The sequence below is a fragment of the Protopterus annectens genome, chromosome 2.part0 (genome assembly GCF_019279795.1).
Source record: "Protopterus annectens isolate FY-2018-M chromosome 2.part0, PAN1.0, whole genome shotgun sequence".
Classification (NCBI taxonomy): domain Eukaryota; kingdom Metazoa; phylum Chordata; order Ceratodontiformes; family Protopteridae; genus Protopterus; species Protopterus annectens.
In genome coordinates this window covers 1,156,095,569-1,156,122,878 of record NC_056728.1, presented here as the reverse complement: position 1 = coordinate 1,156,122,878, position 27,310 = coordinate 1,156,095,569, and the positions used below count along the sequence as shown (strand labels likewise).

General features: G+C 41.0%; 1 protein-coding gene across 1 annotated transcript in view; it reads left to right on the top strand.

The window, feature by feature from the left end:
- The window catches only part of SNAPC3 (small nuclear RNA activating complex polypeptide 3), a 451,523-nt gene that overhangs the window by 168,706 nt on the left and 255,507 nt on the right, over positions 1–27,310 (top strand). The window contains exon 3 of the mRNA XM_044061357.1: positions 9,723–9,807. Within this exon, the coding sequence (XP_043917292.1) occupies positions 9,723–9,807 (85 nt within the window). The remainder of the gene's footprint in view (positions 1–9,722; positions 9,808–27,310) is intronic.

Here is a 27,310-nt window from a genome sequence, read left to right as displayed (position 1 = left end):
ATGCATGCCATTTCCCAAGGATCAGGGGGAAGGGACAAATCAATTTCAGTTGTAATCCACAATTATAAATGTTTTCCTGTGGTAGCTAAGGTGTTGCCATAATTCAGAGTTGTGGCTCATTGGAATTTTTGTTGAGTGGATGCAAACATTTGACAATATTAATAAAGCAGTGATGACCCAAAAGGAGGCAGACTGTTAGAAAATACCATTGTGGTGGGACTTGATGCAGAGAAAGCACTCACTAGAGTAAGCTAGGATTTTATAAGTAGGGCAGTGGTAGTATTTGTATTCCCCGCTAGAACAATAGAGTCAATAAGGAGAATATGTGTGGGTTTGGAAGCATGAATTAAGATAGGAGGGTTTTTCTCTGACTTGAGTTTGTCCAGAGGAACCAGGCAAGGTTGTCCTCCAGTGTTGTCTAATTAATTAGCTGATTAGAACTGCAGTAATTCTAATTTTAATTAGAATAACCATCTAATTAATTAGGTGTTTTGAACTAATTCTAATTAAAATGCCTTAATTTGAAGCTTAATTGGATATATTTTACTGTTGAAATAAATTGCGTAACAGGTTTCTGTTATGTATTTATCAGTGATTGAAATGTAGTAATCTAACCGTGTATTAATAAACCACTAAGCGGAAAGCTTTCCAAATAAAACCAACCAAGAAAAATGGAATGCAAGGCACGGAGAGCAGTATCCACAGCCAGAAACACGTAACTAGCGTAACTTTGTGAAATTAACGTTTATTGAAAAGAACTCTCATTCATCTAACAAATTGTCCTTTAACTATATTCTTTTTACAGTGGGTTGGATGTGCACTTTCATAGTGCAAAAAGGAATTGCAATAAGTTGGCTTTCTATATATCTTCGTTTCAAAGGAATTAATCCCTTTATATACTTCAATGTCCAAATATTGCAAACTTATTTCTGACTTGTTATAAGTAAATTTAAGGAAATCAGTTGTCTCTTGAATATAAATTAAGAACTCATTTAGTTTCTCAACACCCCCGTCCAAAAAATAACTATATAATAACCGTGTATTAACTTACTGCCATATCGTGGCAGCAACCTATTCCAGTTTCAGTTTCAAATGACACTTCACTTAGTTACCTACACTGCGTGCAACTTCAGTCTCCCAGTTCCTGTTTACTGTTTAGCTTGATTGTAAACATGCAGACGTTTTTATCCCCAACAAACATCTTTATTAAATTTTCACACATGACATAGGCAGTCTTACATTTATACAAATGAAAAACAAACATGACACCACTTTAGTTGCAAACAGTATACATCACAGACACCATTGAAGCAACTGTAGTTGCAAACATTATATATCATTTATAATCTGTCCAGCCATTGTCAGTTAAGCATTATACAGCTCATTCAAATCCTGCCTCTTAAACCTTGTTTCTGCTCTGCATATATTGTTCCCACAGTTCCCATGTTTTTCCTATGTAGTTTTCTCCCTCCCTTTTCTAAAGATTCCAATTCCAGTTGTTTTATCTGTTACTATATTCACTACATGTAGTAAAGTTGGTCTAGGCTTTGATTTCCATTTTCTAGTAATTGTTTTTTTGGCAGCCACCATAATTAGACTTGGCAAGGCTTTACTATATCTAGGCAATTCCGATTCTGTATCAAAATTCAAGAGAGTCATCTCCCCAGTCAATCCAGTCTGCTCACCCAGCATCTCCGACAGAGCGGTCAGGGAATCCCTAATGTTTGCCAGCTCATTACACTCCCAAAAATGTTCTTATTCACCTCTTTCTTGCCTGCCGCACCTCCAACAGTTGCTATCCACCTGTGAAAAAATTCTTTGGAGTCTACTCGGAGTATAAAAATACCTATGTAAACACTTCCAGGCAAAGATCCTAAATCTTCTAGACTTTGTTGCATGTTTGGGAGATGCACATGTATCTTTTCCATCTGTCTCTTTATGAATTGCTTATCCAATCTTTCTTCCCAATCCTTTTAAAGCTCCTCTGATTGATTCTTATAATTATCATGCAATGTTTTTTATGCTTTACTAATTATTCCTTTTTTAATGGCAGCTTCTCTTCAAGATTCTATTAAAAACTCTACCAGTGCTGCTGGTCTTTCATTCAGGACCCCACTATTTCTTTCTCTTTGCCTATACTCTGATATCAATCCTTGATAAGGAAGGCAATCTCTAACCTGCAGTCCAAATAAATTCCTGGCCTCTTCCCATTCTATTACCTTTCCCTTGCTAGTTATTTGCTCCCAAAACCTTGGTTCCTTTGCCAGTTTTCTCCAATAAATTTCAGCTCCCACTTCCGTATTATCTGTATCCCTGACCACAGTCATAGCTATCGGCAAAAATCTCTTCTTTTTTTTTCTCCATTCTCATGCTGGATTGGTTCTTAGGATACTCCCTGTTATATTTTATGAATATAATACTCTGTTTTTTGTTGTTCTCCTTAAGAGTCTGCATCCAAAATCCCAATCTCTCCTTATTTCTTGAGCTTCCTCCTTGCATCAGCATCATTCCTTTCCATATTTTCTTTTTATAGTTTTCTGCTTGTGCTATGTGTAAGAGCCTTAACTATGTTGGTCTGTAATACTCCCTCAAACTTGAGTACTCCTAGTCTGCCTTGTTCTATTTTAAGTATCAGCTTATCCCACTTGACTCTTGCTGTCTTCCCTTCCCAGATAAAATCCTTCAACTCTTTTTTTTTTAATTGCTATCCACAGCTTCTCTTCTGGTTGATAAATATGCCTGATGTGTATAAGACTAAAGGGACTAAAACATTTTAATGGCTTGTATCTTAGTATCCTTTAAGAATAAGGGTGATGTGCTGAGCTGCAGTAATTACAGAGGGATAAAATTGATCAGTCACAGCTTGAAGTTATGGGAAAGAGTAGTGGAAGCTAGGTTAAGAAGGGAGGTGATGATTAGTTATCAACAGTATGGTTTCATGCCAGGAAAGAGCACTACATATGCAATATTTGCTCTGAGAGTGTTGTTGGAGAAATACAGAGAAGGTCAGAAGGAGTTGCATTGTGTCTTTGTGGACTTTGAGAAAGCATATGACAGGGTGCCTAGAGAGAGGAGTTGTGGTATTGTATGAGGAAGTCAGGAGTGGCAGAAAAGTATGTAAGAGTGGTACAGGATATGTACAAGGGTAGTGTGATAGTGGTGAAGTCTGCAGTGGGAGTGACAGATGCGTTTAAGGTGGAGGTGGGATTGCATCAAGGATCAGCTCTGACCCCTTTCTTATTTGCAATGGTGATGGACAAGTTGACAGACGAGATCAGACAGGAGGCCCCATGGACTATGATGTTTGCAGATGACATTGTGATCTGTAGTGAGAGTGGGGACCAGGTTGAGGAGACCCTGGAGAGGTGAAGATATGCTCTAGAGAGGAGAGGAATGAAGGTCAGCAGGACTAAGACAGAATATGTGTGTGTGAATGAAAGGGAGGATAGAGGAATGGTGAGGATGCAGGAAGTAGAGATGGTGAAGGTGGATGAGTTTAAGTACTTGGGGTCAACAGTTCAGAGTAATGGTGAGTGTGGAAGAGAGGTAAAGAAGAGAGAGAGTACAGGCAGGGTGGAATGGGTGGAGAAGAGTGTCAGGAGTGATTTGTGACAGACTGGTACCAGTAAGAGTGAAAGGGAAGGTCTACAAGAGGGTAGTGAGACCAGCTGTGATGTATGGGTTGGAGACGGTGGCATTAACAAAAAGGCAGGAGTCAGAGCTGTAAGTGGCAGATTTAAAGATGTTAAGATTTGCACTGGGTGTGACAAGGATAGACAGGATTAGGAATCAGTATATTAGAGGGTCAGCTCAGGTTGGATGGTTTGGAGACAAATTCAGAGAGGCGAGATTGCGATGGTTTGGACATGTGCTGAGGAGGGATGCTGGGTATATTGGGAAAAGGATGCTAAGGATGGAGCTGCCAGGTAAGAGGAAAAGAGGAAGGCCTAAGATCAGGTTTATGGATGTGGTGAGAGAGGACATGCAGCTGGTTGGTGTGACAGAGCAATATGCAGAGGACAGGAAGAAATGGAAACCGATGATCCGCTGTGGCGACCCCTAATGGGAACAGCCGAAAGAGAAGAAGACATTTACATTAGAGCAGTTAATTCCATCATTACCTTTACATTACTGCTTGATACTAGGTTAATCATAATAAACATGCAGTATATTGGGAGTCCAAATTCTGCGAAGGCTAGCACACTCCTGTGATAAACTTCCACCTGTGAAACTTTGACTCTTCTGTTACCGTAGCTGCTTTAGCTTATTTGTTTGTCCCCAGCTGTGCTTAACTGAAGGCCAAAAATGGAAGAATGGGTTGTGTGATTCCTTACTTGTTTGCTGTAGAAAGTGCACTCTTCGTGAAAAATGATGATCAGTGGTGAAAGGGTAATATCTAGACTTGGATATGCTTTGACAGTCCTGCTGTATATTGGTTCTGCCTGACATTGGAATGCTGTATGTAGAGGAACTGCTGATTTGGACCTCCACAAATATTTACATTTACAGCATAATCTTGCACATCAGTTACCTAAAGTAAGCAGGTGATCCTAGAACTGAAAAAAAAGACGCTTTGTTTAAAACAGTGTTTGACAGTAATAAAGTGGAAGAACACATGAGAAGTTGTTGTCTTCACTGCTGAAATGCTTTCCAGATCTGTAAGAAAGTGCAGAAGATGAAATAATTAGAAGATTTTAGAAAATTGGACGTAAGTTTGTGTTATTGCTTAGAGAAGGTGTGTTAAATTGTTCAAGCCCTAGTAGTTAGATTGTCAGGATATGAGCTTGTTATGGCATATCATTTAAAGATTTGAAGATTGCACTGTTTTTTTCAAGTACATTTCAGGGAACCAAGTTTAGGAGAGCTGAAATAACTTCCCTGCGGGTAACTTGGGCTGAATCTCTGCACATGGAAACATAAGCTGTTGTTGGACTTTGCTTCTATCTATGAATTTAGTCTTATGTAGAAAGTGTACGAGTATGGTGCCTTGCATTACACGCATATTGTTTAGCTTGTTGTATGGTTTAAAGACTTGTGTAGTTAAATGGAAAAGACAATGTAACCTCTATTTGTTATGGTGTTTTTTTTCTGTAACTTGCCAGATCCTCCTTTGTTCCTGCCATTAAAACTGATTTTTGGGACCTGTAATTTTGACTCCTGTGAGTTGATTCTAATTTTGATTCTAATTTTGATGCAGGAAGTGCTGTCTCACCCAGTTTGGTCTGGAAACACTTTTGATGAATGGAAGTGTGTCAGTTCATTGCATACACTGACACTTAGTGTCACTATAATGTAAGTGTCACTGTAATGTGTCACTATAATGTAAGAGGCCATTTAGTCATCGTGCTTCCTTTGTGAGCCTTCAGTTTGCTGTTAGCTGCTGTGGCTGGAGGTCAGATGTATGGTTTACAGTGCAACTCTCCTTAATGTGGAAGAGAGCTCTGTGGCTTCAGCATTAGTTCTGGACCTTTTGGTCAGTCTTTGTAATGTTGAGTTGACTAATTTTGCTTTTTGTTCTTTCAGCAAGGGAAACTGAAAATGGATGAATTGGAACAATTATCCTTGTGCTTGGAATAAACTGAATAATGCTGCCATGGCAAGGGAGTCGACAGAAGAGAGCAGTGCCTGCAGGCATATGCATGTTGTGCTGGTTTATTTTGTCAGCTAAACTGTGCATCAGCCAACAGTGAAAGAAGACAGATTGGATCTAGGATAAGTGAATAAAATACAGGGGACTGAGCATTTTGTAGCCAGTGGTGATAGCTTTATTCAGTGTGAAGTGCTTTTGTGAAAGCTGAAAAGGGTGAACCAGACCACAGTACTGACAAGTTTGCATTTGTGATTGATAAATGGAGTAGGAATGGAGTAAAGAACTACATTTTAGACATTTGGGAAAGTGCCCATTTGATTTGTGAGCTTTAAAATAGTGATTCTATTTACTGGGTAAAAGAGAAAAAAGTGAAATGTGTAGCTATATTTTGTAATGCAAGCTTCTTGGTGGCACACAGTAAAAAGGGAGAGTGGATAATTGTCAGACCTGTGTGGAGGGGGGACATTCATAAGATACTAAGGAGTTCATTAAATCTGAGTTTTAAAGCCAGATTGAAAACACAAAATCATTATTGCACTTTAGTGTTACTGTAGTAACTAAAACTGGATCTGAAGTGAGAAGGGTCCAGCCTTATCTGTCAGCAGTACTAAAGGCTCAAGCCTTTAGTCAGCTTGGCATCTGAAACTTTTCCAGATTACAGGATCCGTTCCTTTTACACATGATCTTGTATCAGTAAGCTTCCTGTTCAGATCTCTCTTGAATGTGTCCAGCAAACACTGATGATAGTCAGCTCTAGAGTGCATGCAGATTAAATGTGCTCTTCTGTGAGGGGAAATTCTTTTTAGCACCTCTTGTGTTATACACTTGTTAACATGACCTTTTACTTCTTTAACAACTCTTGGGTCAGACCTTTTCTGATTTTGTTTGCATTTTAGGATATGTTTTCCCACCCCTTCTCTATATAATCATTCAAGTTTTGCCAATTTTCCTTGTTTCTTGACTGCACGGTATTCTACTTCATCTGTTTTTTCACTAGTTATTGATCTATTTTATTTTTTACACACTGGTTGCAGTCATAACAGAGAAATTTCTGCTGCTCACCAAGTCTGATATCTGACCTGACTTTCAGAGCCGAACACCCTTCTCGTATGGCTGGGTTAACATACCTGGTATATAGGTTTCATCCTCATGCAGCATGTTTAGTTCTTTCTTTCTTGGCATGTGCGAGATCACTTCAAGAAAATGCACTGCAGACTAACGTTAGTGCAGGCGTATGACTAAAGATTGTTGAACTGTAAGTATCCTGCTGGAAATCATATTTTAATTATTATCTCTGCAGCTGTTGACTGCAATAGGTCTACTCTTGAGAGGTGTGCTTGCAACTCCATGAAGACTTCCACATCCATTGTGCTTTCTACCTGGGTCTAGAGCACAATGTAGCTAACTGCAGCATCTATGAAGGGTTTTGCGCAAAGGGCATAAAGAGAATGCGGAAAGACCTCCAGGCATACCAGGTGAAACAGAAACCCACAGCCCTGCTAAATCCACCCTCTGTGCCTGCTGAATGACAGCAACAGGGTTGGTTCATTCTTAGGGAATTGTAGTGAACAGTGCAAAGTTCCAGATGGTGCCCTGTGTGTTGCTGATGTTAATTGGATGCACATTGAACACACTGTATTGTGGTACATATCTATCAAACAGCCATCCCTTTACAAAAAAAGTAGTATTTCAGGTCATTCAGACACAGTCCCTCACTGTGCCTAAAAGCCCTGGGACTTGTGGCAGCAGTGATTTATCAGATTCTGAAATCCACAGTTTACATAAAAATTCAGGGAACTTTTAATAGTTCAGTGGTTGCAGTTGAAAAGTCCCATGACACAACACATAAGTGAAACCTGCAAGGCTTGGAAATCTTTTGAGGGTTTGACACTTACACGCGCGCGCACACACACACACACACACACACACGCACGCACGCACGCACGCACACACACACACACACACACACACACACACACACACACACACACACACACACACACACACACACACACCAAATGTGACTTATAGCAGTCCAATTCTAGTCCCCACTTCAGAAATGGCTGTCACCTTGAATGCTTATGCCCTAGTGTGAGACACTGGGAGCACTGTTATAAGAAGATAGTCCAAACATCAACATTTTGGAAGTTAGGGTGTTATTTGTATTACAGTCTTACCAGGACTCTTTGAGATTGCCATTTTCAGTAAGCCCACAGTGACAAGGTGGCAGTGGTTTGGTAAGTTAAGCTGTGGGGAACTTGTCCTCTTTGTTGAGAAGGGATGCAGATGTGGGAATTGGCTATACCCACAGACCATTTTATTGTTGCAGGCTGCCTTCTTGGATAAGCCAGTTCCTTGGTAGACAGGCTCCTTTAGTTATTACTGATGCTACACGTGATCCATCAGCTAGTCAGTGGCATGGAAAATTTTCCATCACTGGAGGAAGATTGGCCAACACATCTACAACCCTACTTTGCTTTCTTTACTTAACTGGTGGAACATCACAGGGATGATGTCATGGAGAAACTGCTGTCAGGGTTTTCACATTTATCTTTATTTTGAAATCAATTCAGAAAGCCAAGTTAAGGAAGCCCAAGACCATTTAAACCCAATATTGATCTCAACAGGTTTGGTTCCCTATACTTGGGCAGCATCTTCGAGAAGCTTTTGTGTCTCGGTCCTCCAGAGCTCTCCAGTCCAACAAGCCTCACTAGACTGTAACTCCCTAGGTCTGACTACATGGTTACTCCATTTTCAGTAATAGCTAGGTGCCCTTTATACCCCGATAATAGGTTGATCCATATTTTCACTTCTGCCCATAAGCTCAGTACTAGGAAAACATACAGGGGTAAGGGAACACATTTCTCTGTATTAGCTACTTCCAAAAGTTTGAATCTTTTTACTGCTGCCATTCAGTAGTTTGAGTACCTGTCATAGATTTTTGACACTGGGTTCTTGTTCACCTAGGTTCATCTAGCTGTAGTTACAAATTTTCATCAAGAATCTCTCTCTAGTTTCTCTAATGGTTTGCAAGACTTTAAGGAATACGTCATCAGATGTCCTCGAATGACAGCTGTACTTCTGTAGGTTTTGTACTTTGTGTAAGATATACTTTGCATAAGAGAAGTTGTATTGCCCCTCCATTTGAACCAACATCCAGTACAAAACTAAAGTTTCTGTCGTGTAAAAGTCTTTCTGGTGGCTTTACTTAATGCTAAAAGAGTCTTTGAGTATCAAGTTTACCTGATGTTCTTCCTGGTGTTCCATAGGGTAAAGTGCCTTTATGCCTAAGGTATCCAGTGAGGTGAATGTCAGTCATTCTTTCAATTTGCCTGTCCTCTTGCCAAACTATTCTTAAAGAAATGAATACATGTTTATAGGGATGTCAACAAGTAGCTGAAATTTTTATCTAAACAATAACAAATCTGTAAGGAGAGATTCACTTGTGCATATAATTTTAAGAAAATAAGTTGGTTTTCAAGGTTTCTAAAATTGCTTTATCTAGGTGGTTTACTGAAATTTATTAAATAATTTTAGGAAAAGTAATGTAAATCCTTGTCTTTTATGGCTAGAGCTCACTCAGCCAGGACAGTAGCTACGTCTCCAGCTTTTTTTTCAGGAATACATCCTTAAATGGTATTTGTGCAGCAGCTGTATACTGTAGGCTTCACTGAATACTGTTGCAAGACTTCTAGATCTGTGTCTTCCTAAAGGGCCACAGTTATTAGAGGTATATTCCCAAGAAGATAACCACCCAGGAAGGTAAACTTAGGACTCTGTTAACAAGGATGGACCTCCTCATCTTTGATACAAAATTTATATACTTGCATAATATTATACCTGTGTTAGAATGTTCATTCTCATCATACCCTCCTTTTTTAGCCCATCTTAGTGAAAACATGGTCAAGGTGAATTCTGATCATCTATATGTTTGAGTCACCATACTGAAGCTGCAGAGCAGAAGCTCATCAGCAAAGCATTATGAGTAAAATGTGAGGGCATAGTAGCTGGGGAAAACTTCAGATGCTGAAGGCCTGTAGCTTTAGTCCTTTTGGCTGATGAATAGGGACTTCCTTATCCCATCTAATACTGGACTAACATTTGTTTCTTTATTTTACCATGCATTCCTTAGAATTCGAAGGAAGATTCTGGACAGGCGGGAAGATACCATAATAGTAGATCGTATTTGTCGACAAGAGATGTTTGCTTATGAGCTGGTAAGTCTGTACATGAATATTCCATATTGTATATCCATTACTTTACATTATATTCCATGGCACATCAAAATATTTATCATCAAGCACTTTGTTTCATCTGCAGTGTGAGATACCTGGCTAACTAGATATCCTATTTTATCTAAAAGGTTAGCAGTTTTGTCTGGCACTGTGCAATAATCTTTATCAAATATGTAGAGCTACAGAATTTATTATATTGTAGACTTGGCAGTTCATTGCCTTCTTACTGAAAATATTGGACAGTTTTTGCAATGCATCTTACTTATGTAAATTGTGAGGTGCTACTCCGTCTTTTCACAGACTTGCAATTGCTCCAGGATGGGTAAGACTACATTAGCAATTGGTACAAAGACATTAGGCTCAAATTTAAATGTGAAACAATATAATATTGTTAATTATGGTAAACAAATTTTTTCTCATAGTATATAGATGACATATCACTCCAAATCAGCCAATGCCATCTCTAGATAATCTCATCTAGATCCAAAAAAGTTTTAATTCTCCTTTACTGACATCTCATCAGAGCCATTATGTAATGTAATGTTACTTTTGGTGTGCATTTATCTAAACATATCACTTGATTTGAGAGACCGTAGAGGTTCCTAACTGAAAAGGTCAGTGGCCTCAAAAATCTTGGATGTTCATTGTGTTTCACTGTTGCAGTCCTAACCAATGGGTTATCCGGCTCCCGGTAGCCCTCGGCCAGAATACCAAAGGTAAGTAAATGTGACATCGGCTGTCAGTTGTAAAGGACGTCAGGACGTGTGATGCAAAAGGAGGCAGCCAACGTCACTTCCTCAGTCTTCCTTGCCACGGAGCCCGAAGCAGCAGCATTTTTGCACGAGTGCAGGTCGTCAGTTTACCTTTTTGGTTTCTGACTACAGAGTTGAAGTCAACTACAGCTAAGTACCCCGTTGGGGATCCTCTTTTCTTGCCTTAACAAATGTCAGAAAAAGTAAAAATTGTTTTACCTGTGGAAAGCAGATTCCCCAAAGAGATTTTCATTCCTATTGTATTATTTGTTTAGGCCTTGACCACGATGTTCCTAATTGTGACCTCTGTGCTTCCTTTAATCCACGTACTATTTGTCGTCGGGCTAAACTTTTAGCTAAGCATTTTGAAGTGTGGCCTAGGTTTGTCGGTATGGCGTCCTCTGGTCTTCAGGCTTCGGATATCCCTAAGAAGCTTAAGGACAAGGACCGCGACAGGCTTCAGAAGGTCAAGTCTTCAGATTATGTTAAGTTGGTCGTCAGTCCTGCGGTAGCCAGTGAGGTGCATTTGCTGCCCCTGCAGTCCGTGGATTTTCAACTGCAGGTCTCGGTTGAGACCATTTCAGAGTCCCTCAGGTCTCCGGCTTCCATTTTGTCTTTTGACCTTCTGCCTGTTGCCTCTTCAGCTGGATCCGGAGCTGCTAAGCTGGCTCCGTTGTCCGAGGCCTCTGTTCTGCGTTTGGACAGCAAGCTCATACCGACAACCTCTGCCACTACTTCGGCGGTTGCCAGGCCTCCCGAGTCCTTCAGACTTGCAGGTAAATCTTCCAGTCCTAAGCCTGTGAAGAAACAGGCTCCAGTTTCCTCTCGTTCCCCTCATTCTCAAATGGTTAAAATGGCTGATGACCTTTTGACTCTTATTAGGGGTTCACAGCCTCCTCCTTCCGGTTCTGATACTTCTAGCATTTCTGCTGATGAAGAGGAAGTTTCTGAGGTTTTTCCTCCTTTTGAGGATTCAGATGCAGAGGAATCCATTCGTTCTGCTTCTCCTCCAGAGGATTTCTCTTTTGGTGATACTTTGAATACTCTCAGGGAGCATTTTAAATGGGAAAGTCAGGATTATCCCCAATCTAAGAAATAGATCAGGGAGTTTTTGGATTTGCCTCAGCATACACCTCTTGACTATTCCTCCAGTGTTGGAAGTGGTTGATGTTTTTCTGGAAAACTCCTTGACTTCAAATTCAGTTCCTCCTGCTCCCAGGAAACCTGACAGGTACTCTAGAGTCCCTGATTCTCATTTGTTTCTTTTCAGGAATCCGTTGGCTGATCCAGAGGTTATTTCTCAAGGGCCTAAAGGAGTTAAGGCCACTGTTACCAAAAATCCTGTTCCTTCTGACAGGGAATCTAGAAACCTAGATAGGTGGGGTAAAAATGTTTATACCTCTGCCACTCTTGCTATTAGATCTACTAATTACCTTTTTCATATGCTCAAGTGTCAGCAGCACACCTTGGAGGCTATTAAGTCAAAGATTGCAAGTGTGCCTCTTTTGGCAGAGAGTAAGGATATTTCAGGATTTGCTAAATTCTGCCAGTCTTGTCAATAAACATTCTTTACATTGTGGTTTTGACATTCTAGAAGCCTCTTGCAGGGCTACATCTACTGGGTCTGTTCTCAGAAGGCATGCTTGGCTCAGGTAGCAGCCCCTTACAGAGCCTGTCAAGTCTAAGCTTTTAGATGTACCTTTACATAAGGACAGTCTTTTTGGCAGCAAATTGGAGGAAGTGCTCAAAAAGATGGAGGGTAAGGCCAAGTCTATGCAAACAAAGACTTTCTGCAAATTCAACCTCCTAGTTTCAGCAAGAATTACCCTTCTAAGAATTGGATGTTTTCTGATACCAGCAGACAGAACCACTCTAGGATTAGAGGTTACAAATCTTCTAGGGGCCAGGTGGCTACCCTTCAAAGGTCTAAGCATTGGCATGCTTCCACTTCCAAGGCAGGCAGTTCTAAGCCTACATCTCAGTCCAAACATTCTCAATGACTCTGTCCAACTTCTGCCTGTTCCTGCTTGCCTGGAGAATCCTTTAGGGGGAAGGTTGGCCTTTTTTGCAAATGTTTGGGCCACCATCACGGATGACAAATGGGTACTCAGAACTGTATCCTTAGGTCACAGGTTTTCTTTCCACACCATTCCAGTACCCAAAGGATTCCCGGACACTACTCCAAACCAAAGGGCAGAAGTAGAAAAGCCAATTTTGTCTCTGTTACATCTGGGGGCAATAGAATCAGTTCCTGCTCTGCAGTAGGTCAAGGCTTCTATTCCAGACTTTTCGTAGTTCCAAAAAAAGAAGGCACCAGGCGTCCTATCCTAGATCTATCCATTCTGAACTCTTTCTTGGTAATTCCAAAGTTCAAAATACCCACTCTACATCAGTTGCTACCAATGTTAGACAAGGACTTCTGGCTAATAACTTTGGATGTCAAAGAAGCTTATCTGCACATCCCTATCAGGGAAAGTTGCAGGCAGTACCTTCGTTTCAGAGTGGGCAAGCAACATTATCAATTCTAAAAAATGTAAAATACTGATAAACAGAAAGGCACTAAGGTAACATAACAGGTAAAATCACAGACCCTTTATTGTCCAGATACACAATATAAAAAATATAAGTAAAATAACTGTAGAAAACAGTGGAAAAAACTTTACTGACTAAGCGCTTTCACCCTCCTGGGCATCTTCAGAGTCAGTTAACTTCATTGAGAACAAACTTTAAATACACATGTTAATTTGTACATAATTAGACAGAACTAATAAAACAGACAAATAATTAATTTGTTAACCCCTTAAGTGCTTGTTGACCAAGCCTTAGACTTCTGAAAAAACTGTTTCTTGTGTGTTAAAATCGCTATGTGGTTAAACTAAAAAAAAAAAAATAAAATGAAATCAAAAACAACATGTATTGTTAAAAAACTAATTGAAACAAAAACTCATATCTGTTACAATGTGTATATACAGCATTGTTGTATGTCAAATACAGGCTGCTTTGTGTCTTAAAATGCATGCTAGAGACAAAGTATCATTGATACCTGGAGTGTTACTAGCGTCCAGTCTCAGCTGCCAAAGGCATTCCCTTACCTCCAAAATAGTTTTATAGTCTCCCCCAAACTCCTTTGTGTAAAGCCTATCAATGACAAAGAATATAAACTTTTTAAAATTTGGACAGTGATTCGTGTGAGTGTATAATGAGTTAGTGGTTTTCTTATGTTTTATGTCTCTATAATGTTCTAATATTCTTTGTCTTAACTTCCTAGTAGTCATGCCTATATAGAAGGCTGGGCAAGATAAACAGGTGGCAGCGTAAATGACCATACTTGTGTTGCAATTACAGTGGCCAGGACTCTTCAAAGTTCTCTTAAAATTACCTAGACAAACGTAAGGCCCGTCGTTAATAAATTTACAAGCCTTACAGTTGCCACATTTAGCCATTTTGGCAGGTCTTTGTCCAAAGGATCTTGGTGTCTTCTCTAACAAATCCTTCAAGTTTAAACCTCTGCTGTTTATAAAGGTCTGGGTTCTACCTAATGTGTCATGTAAATCTGCAGGGATAATGTTTTCCCAAGCACTATGAATCGCACCCTTAACTTCAAGTGCTAAAAAATTGTGTTGTAATACCATTCCTGTTGGCACATTTTTTCTGTCAAGTTCTTTTTTATGATAGATGACTTTGTCACACAACCTATGTGTGTCATGTAAAATAGGAACAAAATCAGTGGACCTTCTTCTAAAAACTTTGTGTTGAAGCATCAAAAGCATATCAAGTGGGTAACTTCTTTGGACAAATAAATCTCTCAATATACCTAGTTCAACTGTAAAAATGTCATTCTCACTAATAATTTGAGACAACCTGATCATCTGGCCCTTGACGACATTCCTCTTAACATAGGCAGGGTGACAACTCTTGTAGTGTAAAAATGAATTGCTGTAGGTTTTCTTTCTGTAGAAACTGGATTCTATTTTGCCATTTTTAATATATAATTGTAAATCCAAATAATCAATACTCTTCTTGTCAACCTTGTGTGTAAATTTTAAAAATGTAGTGGTGTTATTCAAGTATGATATAAATTCTTTCAGTTTGTCAAGTGTACCCTTCCAAAAAAACAAAATGTCGTCCAAGAATCTTAAATAGGCATATTTGCCTTAAATTCAGATGTAAACACAAACTGGTCTTCCCATTCTGCTTGAACAAGGTTAGCATATATGGGCGCACATTTAGCTCCCATAGCAACCCCAGTGGACTGTCTATAGTATTCATCCTCAAAACCAACATAGTTGTTCTCCAATACCATCTGCATCAGGTCCACCAATAAACCCTTCTTATCCTGATGCAAGTCGGTATTTTTATCCAAACTCTTACCAAACCATTCTAGACCAAGGTCATGGGGAATTACTGAAAATAAATTGATAACATCAACAGTTGCCAACAAAAATTCCCCTAAATGTTCATCAGCCAAAGTTCTAAGGCAGTCCAAGCAGTGCCAAGAATCTTTTAGTGTATAAGGCAACCTGTCCAAAATCTCCTTGGTCACAATGTCTATATATGAAGCTAGTGGTTCAGTTTTAGATCGTCTTGCTGCAACTATTGGTCTAAAAGGTGGATTGACCATGTTTTTGTGGATTTTGGGTATACCAAAAAGGGTAGGCATGACCGGATGTTCCACCAGTAAATATTTATGCTCCTCTGCATCTATGATTCCTTCACATAGTAACTCATAAAGCTGCCAGTCTATTTTGGTGTATGCCTTCTGGACATCAAATTTTGAAACTAACTCATATGTGTTGGAATCGCATATAATATTCTGCATCTGCATTGAGTAGTCAATGTTGGTCATAATAACTACTCCTCCCCCTTTGTCCGGTTTCATCACCTTGTATTTGTTGTTACCAGAAAGCTCCTTTAAGCAAAATACTTCTGCGGATGTTAAGTTGTTGTCTAACACTACCTGTCTATTATCAATGAGACGCCTAATTTGTGTTGTACATAACCGTTCGAAAGCCAAAACCGTAGGAATGGTATAGGGGTATAAAAGTACTGTGTCTTTTAATTGTAAACATTTGTAACTCTCTATCAATCCTTTGTTTGGTACTGAAAAATATTTTTAGATTCAGTTTTCTTATATATAACTTTAGATTGATAAGTACTTTACTAATATCATATTTGAAGTCAGGGACAAAAGATGAACCTTTTTTCAATAAACTAAGATGACTGTCCGTGATCTTCAAACTAGAAAAATTATAGACATGAAAGGAGTCGTCCCCTAAAATAGTAGGACCCTCTTTGGTGTAGTTCACCGAGGATCGGTTCAGTATAATTTCAGGAGGATGTTGGGTGAAAACAACCAATGACTCAAAACAAAAAGCTGGAATATCTGTAAGTAAAAAATTAGATGAAATGTTATTGTAATAATCATTCATCTGTGGTGCCAATTTTTGTTGTTGTTGGAGTTCAAGTTCAAATTGTTCCTCCTTTGTCCCCCACCCCTCCAGTTGTTCCCTGTGTACCGCCCTAGTCCCTGGGGTGGTCTCTGATCCATCTGGTCTCGTGAGTTGCCTCGATTCCTTAGCCTGTCTAACCGTCTTAGTTGAGGTTGATTTTCTAAAAAAACTTCTTCATCCTCCTCTACTACAAAGTGTGTCTCTTCAGTTACCCCCTCCTCAGTTAAAATTGTGTTTCTCCTTGTGTCCCCTTCGTAATGAACATCCCCACTAGTGTTAGGTAAGGGGTAAGCTCTTTTTTTCTTTATATTCAGCAGTGTCCCTTAAAATCTTTTTCTGTTTTCTTTCCATACTTATTTTAACAAATCTTTCAAGTTCAATTGTGATTCTGTCCAGTCTACTTTTGTTGCTTTCAAAAAGTAAATCCATTGGTAATGCTCTGCTTGAGGGTAAGTAGTTCATGTTTTAGAACACTAAGCCTGTTATTGTTGTCTCTAATAATGATTCTCATTAAGTCCATCCCGGTTCTGTCAAAAAGTTCCAACATGTTTTTGTATGCCTCAGTGTTTGCCTCAATCCCCATGGGTATTCTATACACTGTCAAACCTTTAGGCACTTGGTTAAGTTCTAATGAACGTTCTAAAAAAACATTATCCATCTGAAGCGATTTGTATTTCCTAACTAACTTCTCAAATCTGAATACCTGAGTGTTGAATGTCCCAGGGTTTTCTGGTCTAAAAGTGTCAACTAAAACTGGCGGGACCAAAAAACTTTCCATGTCAAACATCGATCCTGCTGGAACACTATTAATACCCACCGCTCCCCTGCTGCTGTTGTTATCCAACCTGGGGTTATTGTTCCTTTACACTCTTAGTATGTCTGTATTCACTTGCCTTTCCCCAGAAGTCCCTGGTGGTGTATGCATAGTGAAAAGCTCCACTTGTGTGTCTGTTAAACTCCCATCTTTAGTGTTATTTTCAATAGTCTTGTTAGCCTGCAACAATGTAATAATTTGTCTAGAAATTTCCAAATATTGAACCATCAGTTGTTCCATTATGTATAGAAAATGTATGCCTAATTAAAGCAAAATAAAAAGACTGTAAAGGTGATGTGGATATGTAACCTTTAAGTGCAACCAAAACGCTTAAATTGTCTGTTGATAATGTTTAAAACCAAAGAACATTCATAATGTAGTTTGCAAAAGAGTGAAGCTGGCTTTAAACCCTCAGAATAATGTGTGTATGGACATCAATTTTCCATCACCTCTATTCCAACATTTGTAAAATAAAACAATTGTGAAAACCAGCTCATAAAATTGCACTTACAATAAACCAATACTCAAAACAAGTAGGTTGCTTGATAATTGTGATAGCAGCCTGAAATACAACTCCTAATCTTCAAAGCTACGTTGCTTCCAAGTTGAAACTACTGAAACATCAAACAGCACAAAATCAGTCCAATGGAAAAGTCCTCTTTAAATAGCAAATGTAAAACGAAAAAATAGTTCTTCAACCTTGTATAAAATGGTGGTTATTGTTTGAAACAGTACCTTACTGTGTTGCTAAACACATCGCTTCAAAGGAACCTCTGGATGTTCATCGTGTTACCCTGCTGCAGTCATCACACTTGGGTTATCCTGTCATCAGGCGGTCCCGCAGTCGGCCGGAATTCCAAACTGTTGGTCCGGCGTCGGTTGCTGTCGCTTCTTCCCTGATGTCAGTGCGCCAGCAATCAGGGAATATTGGGAGGCAGGTGCGAGATTCAAGCTGTTTCTGTTCAAACATTGCAGTTTTTTCTGAGGATCCAAGTCATTTTTTGATGCAGAACAGGCTAAGGCGATATAAAATTTATCCAGCAAAAAGTGAGTCAGCAAACTGGAGGAGACTCCACTTCTCATTCTTCTGACAGTAAGGTTCATAGAGAGTGCGTCTCATTCTTCTAACAGTACAGTTCATAGAGAGTGAAACCTTTTCCAGTGTTCCAAAGGAAAATGCTTGAGAGTTGACTAGAAAAATCAGCAGTACCTTGGACTTGAACCAGAGTTTTTTGTTGGGAGATGGAGATGAACAGGAAGATGACCAACAATTTTGAAATTAGTGAATAAATGGAAGACTATAAAGCATCTTATAACATTTGTAAAATATAATTTTGTAAGAAAACCTGACTGAAAAACACTGGACTTTTGTTGATTTTGTTAAACTTGTGGGTGGACTGTAAAGCATATTCCCTGCTTTACATCATTAATGTTTAGAAGACAGTAAAAGTGGAAAAACTAACTTTAAGTAAAACAATTTTAGTTTTTATTAGTATTTGTTTAATTCTGTTAGCTAAAGTGAAGAACTGGAAGAGGGATCTTTAGAAAAATGTAGCATCAAATTACATAGAGGCAAATGGAAATTGTGAGAACAGTACATACATAATCCTGTTTAGGAGGAGGAAGAGAGGTTAAGGGAAATCAGGAATTCAGCAATTCTTTGTATTGTTGGACTGATGATAGTAACAAACAAAATATGTGATGTATTTTGTATTTAAAATGGGGACATGTTAAAATGGTTTGATGTTCATCGTGTTACCCTGCTGCAGTCATCACACTTGGGTTATCCTGTCGTCAGGCGGTCCCGCAGTCGGCCGGAATTCCAAAGTCTTGGTCCGGCGTTGGTTGCTGTCGCTTCTTCCCTGACGTCAGTGCGCCAGGGGTATATATAATGCATCTGACACCATTTTCTTCAGTCTTTCTTGCCGCGCGGTGCCCGAAGCAGAAGCAGTTCGCAAGTGCTGGTCGGCCGACTCCTGAGATTTTCGAAGAAGTCTTCATTAAAGCTAAGTACCCCGTTGGGGAAACTTTTCTTGCCTCAGACCGATGTCAGAAAAAGTTAACAATTGTATTTCTTGTGGGAAGCAAATACCTCATAAGGATTTTCATTCTTACTGCATACCTTGCCTAGATCCAGACCACGACGTCACTGGTTGTCGTTTTTGTGCTAGGTTTAATAAGCGTACTATAAAAAGACGCTTTGATTTCGCACGACACTACTTCGGTAGAAAATTTTAACTACACAATGCTGTCAGGGCAACCGACTACCGGCGTGCACAAAAAACGCAAGGATAAGGACAGGCAGCCTAGACCCAAGCCAGACTCCGAGGCCGCGGCTGGACAGGTCTCTGGTTCACCGGTCTTCAGTGAGGCTCTGAAGCAGCCCCTGACTACCGCAGATTTGGAACCCGAGACCGCTTCGGAGCCTTTGGCGGAGAGTGCTAGGCCGACGCAGCCATTTTGTTTAGCCCCTACCGACGACTCTGCAGAAAGAGATGTCGGTGCTGCAGAAACACCTTCGGTTTCTGAAGGCATCTTCAGACCGACGACGCTCACCATAAAAACGTATCCTAAGCTTAAGACTCCTATTAAACCAAAAAAGACTGCACTTCAGTCTCCAGTTCAAGGCCCCATGCCTAAGAAACAGATGCTTAAAATGGCTGAAGATTTGATCTCTTTAATCAGGGGTTGCCAACCCTCACCCGACAAAAGGCCTAGACAAGAGGAAGATTATGCCTCCTCTGATCAAGTGTCTTTTTCCTCAGGCTCCTCTGAGGACCAGGATTACTCCTTTTCCCCTTATGAAGATTCTGATGCTGAGGATTCTATTCCCTCAGCTTCTCCTCCTGAAGACTACTCCTTTGGGGAAACTTTACACACTATGAGGGAACATTTTCACTGGGAAGGTCATGACTACTCTGACTCAAAGAAAAGGCCCAGAGAGTTTCTTTTACCCCCCCCAGCACAGACCACTTGCCATCCCCCCAGTTTTAGACATTGTGGATGATGTTTACTTAGAATCTAGTTTGAACCCAGATTCTCTGCCTCCTGCTCCAGCCAAACCAGGCAGATACTACAGAGTGCCTGACTCACACAAATTCCTTTATAAAAGCCCTGTTGCTGATCCAGAGACGATCTCCCAGGGTCCCAAAGGGGCTAAGGCTTCTATGGCAAAAAATCCTGTACCCTCTGAAAGGGACTCCAGAGCACTAGACAGGTGGGGGAAGAAGGTTTACACCTCAGCCACTCTAGCTATGAGAGCACTAAATTGCCACTTTCACATGCTAAAGTATCAGCAATTTCTAATGTCTCAGTTAAAACAAAAAATGAGCACACTCCCTCAACAGTCTGAATTGAAAGAAATACAGGGTCTGTTGCATGCACCTGAACAGGTAGGCAAACATATGTTACAATGTGGGTTTGATTCTTCAGAGGCTTCCTGCAGTGCAGCTGTCACTGGGTCTGTTATACGTAGGCATGCTTGGCTAAAGGAACAAACTCTGCCTGATCATGTTGAAGCAAAGCTTTTAGATGCTCCCTTACAGCAGGATGTTCTTTTTGGAGTTAAAGCAGAAGAAGTCTTAAAGAAAATGGAGGATAAGGCAAAATCTATGCAGACAGTCAAAGATTTTCTACAGGTACACCCACCTCGTTTCAGCAGAAATTGGCCAACAAAAAATTGGTCCTTTCCAGCTACTGACAGACCACAGAGGGGTAAATACAGACGTCCAAGAGGCAGAGGACAACCACAAGCCCAATACAAACCTTGACAATGGGGCACTGCAACACAGAAGGGAGGAGAAGACAGGCCCCAAACTACTAGAAGGCAAACCCAATGACTTACACCTCATCTGGCCAAGCAACACTCTCTTGGCAGCTCCCTTGGGAGGAAAACTCGCACTTTTTTCAGACAACTGGCACATTGTCACAAAGGACAAATGGGTCTTAGACATAACTTCACGAGGATACAGATTCCATTTCCACACCTTGCCAATGAAAAGAGGAATGCCAAACCTGCCATAAAATCAATGGGCAGAGGCACAAAAACAAATTACAACTCTCATGGACATGGGAGCAAGGCCAAGGATTTTATTCAAGACTTTCTAGTCCCCAGAAAGGACAATGCCTGGAGACCAATTCTGGACCTTTCAGTTCTAAACATCTTCTTACAAGTACCCAAATTCAAGATGCTAACACTACAGCAGCTTCTTCCCATGTTGGGCAAGAAAGCATGGCTAGTAACGTTGGACCTCAAGGAGGCATACCTGCATGTCCCTATCAGACAAAGTTGCAGAAGATACCTCCATTTCATTGCAGGTTCAACCCATTACCAATTCTCTGCACTGCCCTTTGGCTTATCCACTGCGCCCAGGGTCTTCACAAAATGCCTGGCACCAGTAATTGCATACTGCAGACAAAGAGGAATTCAAATATACCCATACTTGGACGACTGCCTCATCCAAGCAGAAAGCAAGGACATCCTCTTACAACATTTGGCTTTTGTAAAACATCTTCTAAGTTGCCTGGGGTACACAGTAAATGAAAAGAAATCAAAACTAGTACCCTCACAAAATATGACATTCCTGGGTGCCAGCTTGAATACAACGGCCCAGAAGGCTTATCTGACGCCAGACAAACAACTACAACTGACTCAATATTTCAAAACAATGGCAACAAAGACCCAGCTCCCTGCAAGAAAAATTCTGCAGGCCTTGGGCTTCATGGCATCTTGCATACTACTAATACCATTTGCAAAGCTGCATATGAGGAAATTACAGTGGTACCTAAAAAGCGTATGGTCTCAACACAGCCACAGCTTGGACACAATATCATCTCTCATTCCCTGCCTACAACAGGAGTTTCTATGGTGGTCACAGGCATGTCACCTCAACAAGGGTCAGCATTTCACCTTGCTCCCAGCCAGGCAAACTATGACAATAGATGCATCGGACTACGCCTGGGGGGCACACATGGCAGGACACTGCGTTCAAGGCATATGGACTGCAGATCAAAGGAATATGCACATCAATCAAAAAGAGATGCTAGCTGTACAGAATGCTCTGACAGCCTTCAAGAACCTATTACATCCAGGATAACTCACAATAAGGACGGACAACACCACAGTAATGTGGTACATAAACAAACAAGGGGGTACACACTCCTACCCTCTATGCAGGCAAGCAATGACCTTGTGGAACACAGCACTGGCTTACCAAGTTCAGTTGCAAGCTCAGTTCCTGCCAGAAAAAAAGAACACATTGGCAGACGACCTCAGCAGAAACATCATGGATCCCCACGAGTGGAAACTGGATCCTCAAGTATTTGCAATGATAACTCAAAAATGGGGCTTTCCAGACATAGACCTGTTTGTCAGCCCCCAAAACTATCAGCTAACAACATTTTGTACAAGGACACTTCACCATCAAGCTTGGAAAGTGGACGCACTCTCATTCAGTTGGAAAAACCTGACAGTATATGCCTTCCCTCCATTGCCTCTCCTCACAAAGGTGCTTCTGAAAGTCAGGAAGGAGAGACCACGACTGATACTCATAGCCCCAGACTGGCCACGCCAGCACTGGTACCCGCTATTAAGGAATATGGCCCAGGGCCCACCTTGGATTTTACCACAAATTGCCCATTTGCTCACACAGCAAAACAATCAGATTCTACACAGCCAGTTCAAAATCTTAAATCTGGCTGCATGGCAAATCACCTAGGCATCCAGCCAGCTCCTCTTTCCCAAGCAGTTATGGATGTTATTCTGGAAGCTAGGAGGCCCAGCACCAGAAAGGCCTACTCGGACAAATGGAAAAGGTTTTGCGCCTGGAACCAAGCTAAAGGCCAAAATACACTTCAGCCTCACATGCCTCAGATCCTACAGTATTTAACTGAGATGCTGCACAAAGGACTTTCTTTTTCTTCCATTAAAATCCACGCATCAGCTATTTCAGCCCACTACAACACGGATCCACCCTTATTTTCACATCCACTTCTAAGGCAGTTCCTCAGAGGGGCAAAAAACATTAGGCCCCCCAGGAGAGCACCTACACCAACATGGGACCTCAATTTTGTTCTGGAAAAACTTACGCTACCTCCCTTTGAACCAGCTTTCTCTGCAGATCTACAGTTTATATCATGGAAGACTGCCCTGCTGCTAGCAATAACTTCAGCCAGAAGAGTCTCAGAGCTACAGGCACTAATGGCAGTGGAACATTTCCTCATTTTCCATCAAGACAGAGTTTCTCTACGAACTAATCCTTCATTCATGCCTAAGGTGGTTTCCAGTGTGGCTTTAAATCAAACCATCCACTTACCCACCTTCTTCCCAAATCCACAAAACAAAGGAGAAAGACTCCTGCATTCCTTGGACATTCACAGGCAACTTTGTTACTACTTGGATAAAACTAAGGTTTTCAGAAAATCTGACCAGCTCTTTGTATCCTATGCTACAGCTTTACAAGGGAAGGCTATATCAAAACAAACCATTTCCAAATGGATAGGGCATTGCATTCATTTTTGCTATACCCATCATGGAAAACCAGTTCCTGCTACCATTAGGCCCCACTCTACCAGGGCAACAGCTACATCTACAGCCTTCCTCAGGGGGGTTCCAACCAAGGAGATTTTGGAAGCTGCAACTTGGAGTTCAGTACACACCTTCACCAAACACTATCACTTACCACTTTACTCTAAGACTAGAGCTGGCTTCGCCACTGCAGTTCTGCAAGGCCTTTTAGCCCCCTCTAACCCTCTGACTCCTCCACCCATCCTTAGCTTTGGGATTCTACCCAAGTGTGATGACTGCAGCAGGGTAACACGATGAACATAGTACAGTTTTGTACCTACCATAAATGTAGATGTTCGAGTGTACACCCTGCTGCAGTCCAGGTTACTCCCCCTCCATCCCCTCTGACCTAACTGGCTAAATCTTTACAATACCTTCCTGATGTATTTGCTTTTAGCTGGAGGGGATTTTGTGTTTGTGCAAAAAATTCTTAAATTGGTACTAATTATTGGCCACCTTTTTGGGGGCACCTGACATCTGGGGCAAGAAAAACTGAAGAAAATGGCGTCGGATGCATTATATATACCCCTGGCGCACTGACGTCAGGGAAGAAGCGACAGCAACCGACGCCGGACCAAGACTTTGGAATTCCGGCCGACTGCGGGACCGCCTGACGACAGGATAACCCAAGTGTGATGACTGCAGCAGGGTGTACACTCGAACATCTACATTTATGGTAGGTACAAAACTGTACTTTTTCTCTTCTGTTAATGTACATTTGCCTGAATATCAAGTGATTGATTAATAAAGGTGTTAAAAAATAACAACAGTAATGTCATTTGAAGCGACTGAGATTAAAATTTTGAGGCAGGGTTGTACGGTAACGTACTGTGTGCCAATAACCAGACATTATGGTGTTTTTTCCAGGCCCATGGAGCTGTTAATTTTAGTTTCAGTAATAGTTTTCTGGATCAGGTCCATAGTGATAATGAAAGGAGCAGTATTAAAATATTCAAGGGAGGTGATGTTGAGGTGGGAGGGGGGACCAAGTTTGAGCTAAACTTCTCTGTCAGGGCAATAGCTATTGCTTCAGCATGAGAACAGGTATTACCAATCACTTGGGAATTCCCTGCCGTAATGGTTATTTGAAGAGGTAGCTATGTTCAGTTCATATTCAGCCTTACTACTTTTAATGATGTGTTTCAGATCCCCAACAGACCTGCTTATAGCTTCTGATTTGTTGGTAAATTTTGTTTTGCATGAACCATATCATTTTCTCCTGCTATTAAAGTTTAACTGAGAGTTTTGTCATCAGGGTTTATTTCTCACCATAACATACTCCTAATAGGTAGTGACTTAACTGTACGTTGGTTGAGCTGTCTGTAAAAAAAAACATGAACGGGTGTGGCTTTAGAGAGCAGGTTAGCAGAGAACAAAGCACTTTAAAAATGTAGGCCCTCAGATTGGAACGTAAATGTAATTTAATTTGTGTGCAAATTGCTACTAATTTTGAGTGGGGAGGGTGACAATCTGGTTGTCAGATTTGATGACAGAAGGGGTAACATTAGCAGGTGTACATTCAAACTCAGCATTTGTAAGGACAATGTCAAGAATGTCTGCCTGTCTTAGGAAGTTGAGCAGTTTGATGTGGAGTGTTAGTGTTAATGAAAGGAAATACTGGTTGTATTTGCTGCTGTTGTGTAAGACGTCCTAGTTGATAGATGACTAATTGAAGTCAACGAGAATTAAGGCATTGAGATAAATAGATGTGAAATTCAAATTGTAAGGGTAGCCACTATGGTTCTCAGGTGACGCTAAAGGGACTTTTATATTGGCAGTGCTGTAGTAATTGACTTTATCAAATGTGATCAGAATGTCACAGAGCTTAAATTTAGAGTCTTGAAGTTTTTAGGGCAAGATAATGCTCGAGTGGATATAAACCTATTGCTCCCCTGTTACCCCAAAGACGGATTAAAAGAGTGAAAGGCACTGTACCTTATTATGCAAGGAGTGTTAGCAGAACTTTGAAACCAAGACTCTAACAACAGATTGTTAATGTGGTCAAGCATGAGAAAGGCCTCCAGATCAGGCAATTTATTGTTCAGACTCCTGGCATTGAGAAGAGCTGCCTTTAATATAGGCTAGTTTTGCTGTTTGTTAGGTTTGGTTGTCTAACAAATTAACTTTGCCCAAACCAAGGCACTGAGGAAGGAGAAAAGATCTTGGCCAATATGCAAAAACTGAGGCAAGAGGTGAAGGTAGTTACTGATAAAGCAGATTGGCCTGGCAGGCAGCCATCACCTCCAATGCTGACACATATTAGCTCTCCCTGGAATGACACCAGATAATAAGCAAACTGTTAAAAAAACATTAATTTTGTTTGAAATTGTGGCATCATTGTTTGAGAAGGCACGCAATTGCTCAAGAAAGGTGTCTTACCTGCCTTGGGCACATGCATATAGAGTTCTTTTGTATCTCTGTGAACCTCTTTTCCAGGGAAGAGCATTTAGGTTCATAGGTTCATAGGTTCATACTAGGCTATCTGCCCTAGGGCATTTATAAGCCTAGCCAGAATGTGTTTGGCTTTCGCCACCCATTTTAAATTTATTTTGCTATGCCCTTTTTCGAGGTTAGTATACTGTGCCTCTATCTAACAGTGACACAGAAGTGATACCCGGGGTAAACCTACGATCTCCCATCCACTCATCAAGATTCCTCTTGAAGAGAGGCAATGAGGGACTCTGCCTAACCTGGACTGGGATTTTATTCCAGAGTGAAGGGAGCCTCTGGGTTATGAATCTGTCCCTCCAGCATGTCCTATTTATTTCAGTGCTGAGGTTCAAGTCTCTCGAGCGTAGCTCGATGGGATTTGGATTTTCTGAGGTGCAGCATGTCCATTAATTCCGGGTTGGACATGGCTTTATACGTCAGGCACAGATCGCCTCTGAACAGGCGGTATGCCACTGAGTAGAGCTGGAGTTTCTTTAACCGGGCAGCATATGGCATCTGTTTGAGCCCTTTGATCCTCTTGGTGAGGTACTTTTGGGGTCTTTCCAGTTGCTGCAGGTGTCTGGTAAGGTACATCCCAAAAGGGGCATTGTACTCAATTATGGGCCTGATGAGGGATGAGTAAAGAGGCACGATGACCTCCCTGATCTAGATGTGAATCCCTTCATGATTAGGTGGGCTATATAAAATGTTTTTCTAACCACTTTGGCCACGTGGTTGTCAAATGAGAGATTGCTATCAACTTGGGTCCCCAGGTCCCTAATTACTTCTTCTGTACTTAATGGATTTCCACCTATGTGGTAATTTGTGGGCACTTTGTTTTTGCCAAAGGGGATGACTATACACTTTTTGGCATTTAGCTTGAGGCCATGGCACTGGCACCAGTTGTCTGTTTCTATGAGGCCCTTTTGGAGGATGCTTGTGTCGGCTGGAGAGTCGATTATGGCACCCAGTTTGCAGTCATCTGCGAACTTGGTCAGCCACAGTCCTTCCGTGTTGGCCTGTACCTCCGAGAAATATATACCGAACAAGAGAGGTCCCAGGACTGAGCCTTGTGGGACACCACTTGTAACTGGTTTGGAGTCTGACATGGCTCCAGCAATTCTAACCATGTGGGTTCTGTCCTTGAGCCAGTTTGCAATCCATCTAGTGACATAGGGGTTTATATTTAAGCTGGTGAGCTTATCTATAATGCCCGAGTGGGGTATTGTATCGAAGGCTTTTGCGAGGTCCAGGTAGGCTGTGTGGACCACCTTCCCTTGTCAATGGCCTTGGTGACTGTTTCAAAGAAATCAACCAGGTTTAAGAGGCAGGATCTGCCCTTAACAAAGCCGAACTGGGTAGGATCCAGTGTTTGTAGGTCCCCAATATCTTTATTTATGAGGTCCATGATGATCCTTTCCATAGCTTTGCAGACCAAGCTAGTCAGGCTTATGGGGCGATAGTTTCCAGGATC